The 10458-nt window shown below is 41.0% G+C and overlaps 1 protein-coding gene across 1 annotated transcript in view; it reads right to left on the bottom strand.

Moving 5' to 3' along the window:
• Positions 1-421: 421 nt before the first annotated feature.
• LOC119659178 (proton-coupled folate transporter-like) overlaps positions 422-10458 on the bottom strand; it is a 33976-nt gene continuing 23939 nt past the window's right edge. Inside the window, exons 3-9 of the mRNA XM_038067135.1 lie at positions 2074-2224; positions 1833-2016; positions 1590-1776; positions 1187-1459; positions 940-1129; positions 668-824; positions 422-613 (exon numbers count right to left, since the gene is read on the bottom strand). Of these exons, the coding sequence (XP_037923063.1) occupies positions 553-613; positions 668-824; positions 940-1129; positions 1187-1459; positions 1590-1776; positions 1833-2016; positions 2074-2224 (1203 nt within the window). The 3' untranslated portion in view covers positions 422-552. The remainder of the gene's footprint in view (positions 614-667; positions 825-939; positions 1130-1186; positions 1460-1589; positions 1777-1832; positions 2017-2073; positions 2225-10458) is intronic.

The following is a 10458-nucleotide window of genomic DNA, read 5'->3' as shown; positions in this document are numbered from 1 at the left end:
CATAATCATGTTTTTGATTCTCTCATTCTCATTCATTCTTTTGGGTCAAGTGTGACCTTATCGTTAAACACAGAGAAAGCGAAAATTATCTAAGTTAATCGCCTGGGCCATTTTTTATCATAGCTTCATTCGCAGTAATATCGGCAGTAGTCTGCGATATGATCTTCACTTAGGTGCTTAAAGGGTAATAATTTGAAAAAGAAAAAGAAGACGAGGCAGACCGTGCCTGAGATGGAACGATGGCGTAGGCCAGGACGTCAGGCCGCTTTTAGGGATATCGAAATGGTGGAGCTCGGCGCAAAATCGGGATGTCTGGAGCTTCTTATTAAGGCAGGCCTGGACCGGATACCGATTGTTGCGCCGTTGATGATGGTGATGAATTTGAATTTCTGGTCTTCCCAGATAATAAAAAAACCCTTGATTAAAAATTGTAAATATTTACTTTATATTTTCATATCTAATAACAGTTTGACTGTACAAAAAAAATCACATAGCACCAAAACGGTAAGGCTCAACCTTCTTGAAGATTTAAAATTACACATGGATTTCGTATTAGTGCATTGCAGGCCGATTTATAATACTGGGATCATACGTTTCTAATCCAAAAAGAATTCTACAAAACCAAAAGATTAATTATCGGTGTTTGAGCTTCAGATGTTATACTTACGCGAACAAGATGTAGGAAATCAAATACAGGAAAACAGTGATTCCATTGAAGGCCCCGGCAAACGTATCTAAAGTAGCGTTGTATACATAAGTGTACAACGGTGCTGATCCTATAGGAGCTATGAATTCCAAAGCAGTCGATACTGAATAGACTTTGCCTGTGTATATGAATGGAGAATTATAGCATTATTTCAACATCATGACTTTCTCATATTCGTTGGTTCTGTTCTAGATAAAGGATTTACCTACTGTAAAGATTGAGGCTGAACTCACCAATTTCTTCTGATGGTACAACTGTTGCAATTAGTGATCGACATGTTGGAAATGCAGCACCGCTCGCTGCAGAAATCGTGATAGCCAAGTAAAGATGCCATGATTCTGTGGCAAAGGTCTTCACTACGTGATTTAACAGATTAGTTCCAAGTCCAATTAAAATTATGGAGACTGGTGAAAATTTCAAGCACTGTAATAACAGTTCGTAAAAAGATATATATAACCTAATGGCTGATTCGACTTTTACCTTCTGCAAAATGATGATAGCCAATGTAGAGCCAAGTGCTCCAACTAGCGTGCTTATCGCATTATATGTCGCGTAATCAGAAGCGGTCCAGTGGAATTGTTCTCTTACGTACAGGAAGAATATTGTAGATGGTCCTTCGACGGCAAAAATGCAGACACATAGGACAGCTATACATATCCAAACGATCATTCTGTCATAGCCTGGACGTCGTTGTAGAAGTGTGTTCGACATATCTTTAACTAGACTCCATTTGAAAAGTCCTCTTAGTTTTGACTACAAAGCACGAGGTAAATATGTTACATTTGCTGATAAGATGGGTAAATCAGAAGCTGACATGTTTAGTGTATAGAGGACTTATAGCTCAAATACAGTGACATGATCGCTTCCACAAGGGTTATGTTACCGTAGTCTGTAATCTTTCGCTATCTAGGCTTTCTGCAACAAATAATGTAATATACAACAAGGCAGTGAACATCAATGCTGAGTGAATGCCAAATATCGCAGTCATGCTCAGAACATCAATAGCGTATGCAGATGTCAAGGATCCAAGAAACATTCCTAATGATATGAACGCACCTACAATCGCTAATCTATAAATGAAGCAATCATTAGATTCGAGATTAAAATTTAAAAAAAAAAAACATACTGAAAGGGACGTTGTTTCTCTGTTGCAGTGTCCGCAATATAACAAAAAGTTCCTCCGAGAATGCTGCAAAAGCCCCCTACCAGACTTGTTGGTATTGTGGTCAAAACAACAACCCATGGACTGACTAAGCATACGGTCGAAAGATAACTGATGAAAGTGCTCATAACGGATGACACGAAAAATCCTAAACAGGGAAAATTCTTTATATAAAAGGATATGTGATCTACGTGACATACTGTACCTCCAAAGGCTGTTAACAAAAGCGGCCTTCTCCCAAATTTATCCGACCAGGCTCCAAAAAATATACCGGTCAGTGAAGGACCGATACCACCGGCAAGCGAAACGGTCATTAAAATTTGAGTTACATAAGGTTGAACAGTCCTTTCGATTTCCTGGAAATTAAAAATATGAAAAACCATAAATACAATTTGATATTAAACATCCAGCACATAGTAGATTGAGACTTTTCAAATCAATTCAATTAATTCAGATTATAGAATACAATTGGAGAAATCAGAAGCTGGACGGTTCTGTGGTTTTTTATGTGAGGGACACAGAGGTTTGGTTTTATTTGTAAGAAATTCCCTTAGGTCCCACATCTCAATTTTAAACTACGGATTATGACTACGAAACCACAAAATTTGATTTGCTGACCAATGACTGGGACAACGCGGTAGAACCCAAACCCATCATCATCAACGGCGCAACAACCGCCATCCGGTCTAGGCCTGCCTTAATAAGGAACTCCAGACATCCCGGTTTTGCACCGAGGTTCACCAATTCGATATCCCTAAAAGCTGCCTAGCGTCCTGGCCTACGCCATCGTTCCATCTCAAGCAGGTTCTGCCTCGTCTTGTTTTTCTACCATATTTATTGCCCTTATAGACTTTCCGGGCTGGATCACCCTCATCCATAGGGATTAAGTGACCCGCCCACCGGAACCTATTGAGCCGGATTTTATCCATACCCAGACGATCATGATATTGCTCTTAAATTTCGTCTTTATGTAGGCTACGGAATCGTCCATCCTCATGTAGGCGGCCAAAAATTCTTCGAAGGATTCTTCTCTCGAACGCGGTCAAGAGTTCGCAATTCTTCTTGCTAAGAACCCAAGTCTCCGAGGAATACTTGAGGACTGGCAATATCATTGTCTTGTATGGTAAGGGCTTTGACCCTATGGTGAGACGTTTCGAGCGAAACAGTTTTTGTAAGCTGAAATAGGCTCTGTTGCCGTCAACAACCGTGCGTGGATTTCATCGTCGTAGCTGTTATCGGTTCTAATTTTCGACCCTAGACAGGAGAAATTTTCAATAATCTCAAAGTTGTAGTCTCTTATCTTTATTTTTCCCGTTTGAACAGTGCAGTTTGATGTTGGTTGGTTGGTTTTTGGTGCTGTCTTGTCTTGCCTTCATTGATGTGTAGCCCAAGATCTCGCGCCGCCTGCTCGATCTGGATGAAGGCAGTTTGTATATCTCGGGTCGTTCTTCCCATGATGTCGATATCGTCAGCATATGCTAGTAGTTGGGTGGACTCAAGGAGGATCGTACCCGTCGCATTTATCTCAACATCACGGATCACTTCCTTCAAGGCCAGGTTAAAGAGGACGCATGATAGGGTATCCCCTTGTCGTAGGCCGTTATTGATGTCGAATGGTTTTGGATCCTGTTGCTTTTATCCGGCCTCGCACATTAGTCAGGGTCAGCCCAGCCAGTCTTGTCAATTTCGTCGGGATATCGAATTCTCTCATGGGTGCGTATAGTTTTACCTTGGCTATACTATCATAGGCGGTTTTGAAATCCATGAAAAGATGTTGCAACTGATGTCCATATTCCAACAGTTTTTCCATCGCTTGCCACAGAGTGAAAATCTGATCTGTTGCTGATTTGCCTGGGGTGAAGCGTCTTTGGTATGGACCTAGCAACATAGCGGAGAATATCTTATAAATGATACTCAGCAACGGGATACATCTATACTTGCTGCATTGGGTGATATCCCCCTTTTTATGTATGAGACAGATAATGCCTCTTTGCAAGCCGTCAGGCATTGATTCGCATACCTTGAGCACAACTTGGTGAACCACTTGGTGTAATTGGTCGCCTCCATATTTATCCAATTCGGCTGTAATTCCATCGGCTCTTGGCGACTTATGATTTTTAAGCTGATGAATTGCACGGACTGTTTTTTATACACTTGGTGGTTGCAGTATTTATCTGTCGTCTTCAGTTGGCGGGACCTCCAACTCACCGATGTCCTGATTGTTCATCAAAGTACTCAACCCATTACTCCAATATGCCCATTCTGTCGGAAATGAGATTTCCCTCTTTGTCTCGGCAGGATGAGCATCGAAGTGTATAAGGCTTCATCCTGCTGACTTGTTGGTAAAACTTCCGCGCCTGGTGCGGTTGTTTCCTGTACTTTTCGAGTTCACAGACCTGTTGGTTCTCCCAGGCTTCCTTTTTCGGTCTGTAAAGTCGCTTCTCCGCTCGCTGGAGTTCGTGACAAGTCTCTGTGCGTACCCGCGTTCTTTGAGAATCCAACATTCCTCGGTATGCAGCATTCTTCCATTTCGTTTCTAGCTTACATTCATCGTCAAACCAGCCGTTCCGACTCTTTTTGCGACTGGGGCCAAGTATATTTGCGGCCGCATTTATGATAACGTTCTTCAGGTGATTGTGAAGATCATTTGTTGATGCTTTATCTCCAGGATTTCTGTTGACTGCGATTATTGCGGTATCCAGTTCCCTGTTATAGGCGTTGCGGAGGGCTGTGTTGTGGATGGCTTCAGTGTTAACTCTCACCTGATTGTCAGAGGGGATTCTGGGTGGTTCTATATTGGCCCCTCTATATGTTCTAATATTCATCAAAGCTGAGAAGTGGCGGCTTTCAATCAACCCGTGGTTAATTTGGTGTAAAGTGGTCCAGTTTAGAGAGGCCCATGTATGTTTGCGGACCGCTTTCCGCGCAAACCAGGTACTTCCAACAACCATTTCGTGTGACACTGCTAATTGAATAATCCGTAGTCCGTTATCATTTGTATTTTAATGTAAGCTATGGGAACCAACGTATTGATGGAATACGGGGTTCGTCCCTACTTGGCTGTTAAAATCCTCAGGTATGATTTTGATAACATATCTGGGACAGGCTTCGAGGCTTCGTTCTACTGCCTCGTAGAAGGTATCCTTCTCCGACTCTGCAGTCTCCTCTGTAGGGGCGTGAACGTTAATGAGGCTTATATTTCAAAATTTGCCTCGCAAGCACAGAGTGCATAGCCGTCCGCTTATGCTTTCAAAGCCGATAACAGAAGGTTTTATTTTTTGACTGACTAAGAAACCTACTCCGAGCACATGGTTTACTGGATGGCCACTATAATATGACGTATCTCCAGCAATACTGTTACATATATTGGGACAGGGTATCGGCTAGCTGCTTGTCAGCTCCATCTCTGTACAGGGAGCGCACGTTCCATGAGAAAATGCGCAAGTCGTTATTTCGTTTTCATTGCCGGGTTCTTCATTGTAAAATCCATCTAGTCCGAGGCTCCTGTTGCGGTTTCGTAACAAGTTTTTTTTGTGTAGGGTTGTCAGCCCTACCCAAGCCCCAACCTGGAGGACCAGTTGGTATATTTTGTCCCAGTTTTAGGCGCGAGAGACTCGCCTTCATCCTTCTCCGTCTGCAGTTTTTCATGAAGAAAAAACTCCCAGCGATCACCGCGTGGAGGTGGAAATAGGGTTTGGTAGTAGAGCTGCTGGTGTTGGTTCAGCAGGCGTTTCCTAGATTTTATGCTCCATTGTGGGTACCGATCCACGTTTCGCCCTGGAACCTATATTACCCTTTGACATACACTTTGAAGAGACATACTTTGTCGTATTTTGGGATTACAGATCCGTCATGAAAGATGGGTCGCGCTCAGAATTCTTGTGGAAAAAACTCATTATGGAGCTTGCCTAACCTCTTGCAAAAATGACGACCATGATGGTATATGCCATTTTATTTGAAGCAGAAGAATGTTTGCGGCAAAAGTGACGGGTTCGCACTATTTGAATCTGTTTCGACAGTCAAGCCGCGTTATCAGCACTGAATAGCAATGACAAATCAAGGCAGTTAGTGTGGAGTTGCTACCAGTTGCTGCTTAAACTTATCCGACTGAAAGAAGCGTTCGTGATGTGGGTGTTAGAGAGGCCAAACATTGTTGGTAATGAGGAGGCTGACAGACTGGCTCATGATCCACAATAGTGAGATCAGAATTAGCATTTGGCTTTCAGCCATCTACTGCCACGTCTGCTACAAAGGGGGAAGGAAAATGCAAGGATTTACACAGCCGAATGAAGAAATTAGAATTCTGAGAGATAAAGAACAGAATTGAGTGAGAATATTGCTGTTTTTAGTTTTTTGTTTATTTTTGATAGTAAGGCACTGAAAGCTTTGCCGGGTTTCCGACCATTTCTTTAAAACTTGCATGTTATCTGCATCCAGGGTATTTTTGTTCTACATATTTTAGTTAATTATTGGTTAACAAAAAACTTTGAGAGACCATGGTGATCATGACATTTAGTTCCATTTTTGTTAGATTAAAAGATTGTTTTGCCATCGCTGGTTCAACCTACATACATATGTATTATTGTTAACAATTTTTTGTCCCTAAAATGATTTTGAAAAGGCAAGAAACCGATACTATATAGGAAAATCAGCACTTCTGTGAAGTATGAAATTTTGCATTTTCTAAGAGTATATCTTGCAAGTCCCAATTGGAGCAGCAAATTTTTCGGCCCCGAGATAAATCTTCTGTGGATTATATAATATATACAGATTTATCCTAGCCGAATTAATTTTATGTTCACGGAAGCCTTTTCTTTCTAAATAAAATTATTTACGATCTCAATTCTTTAAAAATGGTGCATTAGAGGTTCCGGTTTTTATTATATCATGCTGTGGGCTCTCGTCGCCAACGTCGTTGAGCCCTTCAACAGAAGCTTGTAATGCAAGTTTGCCATTCGTATCTAGTCTAGCCTCGCGTGAACAACAAGTTTGTTTTTCGTATTAAATTCTTTTTTTCTATTCAAAGTTTTTAGGTAAAATTTCACTCCTTTTTCAGTAAATAGGATTTCCTGTCCCATAGGCTTGTCATCAATATCAATCCTTTTTCTTTCCAGTCGACAATTCCTAAAAGGATGACGCTAAGCAACATTGTCATCACCTGGATGTTTCAAGCTCGGACAAGTCTCTATTATTCAGTTAAGCCCTCGTGATAAATATAAAAACCAGTTCTCAGTTGCTGTTTCGCGTGCTAACAATTAGTAGTTCTGATTTCGGGTCCGACTTCCGCGTTTTTATTTGTCTCTAATAACAGCAAACGTCGCGGAAAAAAAGGAAATCGCATTGCATTTAGAATTTTTTAAAGGAAAATTTTTCGTCCTTGATCGCGTTTTGATTTTCCTTTTATTTATGGGCGTTTACCCATGTGCTCTTGCGATTTGCTCAGTTCTGTAACATGTTTGTGCGGGTTTTCTCATTTGGTTTCTATTTCGAATTTCTGCATTGCGAGCAAATTGTGTATGAAGACTTTAGTAGTCACTCCTTACAAACTCCAGTGAGTTGAGGGATAAAAAGGACTATCATCGATCTCGATTTTTAAACTTTGAGGAAATTTTATGAGTGTTCATTCGGTAATCGCGCGTGTGGAGTGTGTACGAACTATTTCTAGGAGTGTCATTCATGAAGGGGTTGCAGAGCTAAGTGCGCTTCAATAAGGATTTTTCAGGCGGTGAGTACATATTTCCATCTTTATCTCTTATATCCAATTTATTATCGGTTCAGTGAATGATAAAAGTTTTTCAACTTTGGAGATTTTCTAAACCCTAAGTCCTGTCTCCATTGGCAATGGCATATGGCAGGATATTTAATTCCCGAAAAAGCGATAAATTAGTAATTGGTTTAAGGTGTTCATTCGTCGTATTCGTCGGATATTTTATCATTAAAAAAATTCTGCACCTAATTGTGCAGCATCGTGGTTTCTGAGTTACTACAGGATCGAGGAAATGGGATACCAGCCATCGGTGAATGGTTTCACGGATGCGCCTGCATAACTCCCCCCTTTTGAATATGATTGTCCTCGCTCCTTAGAAGTAGGGGAGGTTATTAAAACTCCAGCGATAATTTTGCTGGTGATCTCTCATTCAACGATCGCAAATCTGGTTTCGAAATTTTGTTCCTACGGCGATGTTTTTCTTCTAGGTTTGGTGATGTTTGGGTAATTATTCTATAATTAAAATAAATTGTAATAAATTGTAAATGAATAATGAATCTAATGGATGCGATTAAGCCGTAATTGATTCTGAATTGTCACAATCTGGTCAGATGCTAGATTTCACCTAACACTAGCACTAAATGCCAAGCAGCTAGGTTTCGGCTATCCTAACTACTTGAAAGGAATAGAAGGGTTTTGGTATCCGGTGAAAGGTTAATGAAAAAATCCCTCGAGAACCCCCTACAAGATTGAGCTCCTTTGCAGAATGGTGTACTTCTCTATGGTTTGAAGCAAACTGTGTGAGAATCTCAGTGCATCTAGGTAATCCCAGAGGTCGTCTTACCAAAGAGCTCTCCAGCACATAGCCATTTATTCTACAAACGAGGACCAACGAATCTCTTTCACAGGCAACTCACATGTTTATCATGAATTGCCTTCGAATTCCACTCTTCCCTCCGCTGTTAGTTTGATGCCACCCCACTCAAAGTGTTGAAAAATCGATCCTTCAAGTTTAGTAGAGTCAACCCGCAATCTGTTTCAGAAATATCCGCATGCAAAAGACTCGTCGGAATTCAACGGTGTTGGACGTCCGAATGAATATGCTAGTGAAGGGGTAGCGAACACAATCAATGCCCTTATTTAATTCTTCCTTGAGAACTCCACAAGTTCGGACAACAAAGTATCTTTCAAATCAGAGTATTTTTTTCCTGTCTCGGTTATAGATTGGATGTGGACTTCATAAGTGCTATGTTCTGCGTACGTTTCGTGGTGACTTTTATGGATGGTTTGAATTCGCCACTTGCCTAGATCAAATTCTATTCGAATATTACGGCTGAACCTATCAACTATGCGCAACAGATTTCTAAGATGGGTATCAGTATCACCACACAACTTCATATTTTACTGCAAATCATGCTCCATAGCATCATTCAGTAGCCTTGAAAGGAGGTTCATTGCCGTACAAAACCAAAATACTCATCAATCCCCCTGAAAGATGTTTCTCTTCGTATGCGGATGGGCTCTGCGACGTTACAGATGTAGGACACCAATCAGTCAGGTGTACGAGACGCTGTCAAAACCCTTTATATAATCGCAATTCCTTTCACCTCTAGTTGCCTGCCCTACAATTAATGAGTTGATAATGAGGTGCTCTTTGCAGTTTATCGATTCAACTCGACGGCCTTTCTGTTCCTTCGATGGAATGTTGTTAAACCCAACCTCCGCACTGGGGCGTCCACTAATAACAAACCTATGAGTTTATGAAAACTTGGAAAGCAAGTAATTGACCTAGTGTCTGCGGAGGATCCTGCACCATGTACTTTGTACCTAGAAGTAAGGGTGGAAATTCCGGTCTTATTCTTTGTGCCAACCGACTGTGTATATTGGTGAACCTTTTGTACTACATTTTCTAGCTGATTCTATTGCTTTTGTGTTACTAATTTGGATTTGTTGTATGTCTTCCATCAAAAGGATTTTCTGGTGTTTTCTGCCTTCGGGCGAATGTTGATAGCTCTCGCAGAAATGAGGTTTTTTTTTCGAAATGAATGTTTTGCTATTTATCAAAACGCAGGTATTTTGAAATTTTATCAAAACTGCGGCATTCAATTCGCGTGATGCATGTTTAGCAGATAGTGTACCGGACAACTGATTTAGGATTATGGTCAACAGTTGGGATATGACCGACGACATGAAGCGCTTATAAGTTTTAAGTTATCAGTCAAGCTGTTTGGTTTACATATTGATATAAAGTATAGAGATTTACATGCTTTTAAAATGTCACTTTATGATCGATTGGTTTCAGTAACATAATTACCTACCAAATATAGTCAATGCGCCTTGGCGGTTAAGTAGTAGGTGGCACCAACCCGACCCAAACTGGTGGCATTTACTATTAAGATGGGAAGTCCGTGCTCTGCTGAGGTAGTGACTCCTTTGTGAGTAGGAGACGCAGAATTCACTCAAAGCATTCTCTTACATAAAAAGTGCCTAGAATGATACAGATTTGCCATCTAGCAAACTCGCAACTCTCGAAATTTGATTATATTTCATAAGCGGCTACCACATCTCGAAAACAGACTGATCCTCCAGCTATGATCGGTTTATGATTGGATTCAGGAATGTTCGAATGCCCTCCCAGAAACTTGCTTGTTACAATTTCTGTGAGGATTTGTGCGATGCAGACTGGGTACCATCGGGTTAAGATGGCGGTACTCTAGGAAACATTCCTCTCCCTATTGCAACATTGTGCTGCTGTATTCTGGCAAGTATATCAGAAATAAGCGTGAATCCAGTGTCGGATTAATGCTAGGGAACATCTTAGTAGTGCAATGAGAAGAGAAGAAAAAGGAGGTTTTCTTCGAGCAACTCAACGCAATTGAGGAG

This window comes from Hermetia illucens, chromosome 6 (genome assembly GCF_905115235.1).
Source record: "Hermetia illucens chromosome 6, iHerIll2.2.curated.20191125, whole genome shotgun sequence".
In the NCBI taxonomy this organism is placed as follows: Eukaryota; Metazoa; Arthropoda; class Insecta; order Diptera; family Stratiomyidae; genus Hermetia; species Hermetia illucens.
Note: the sequence above shows the minus strand (reverse complement) of the source record. Positions and strands in the feature narration are given on the sequence as shown.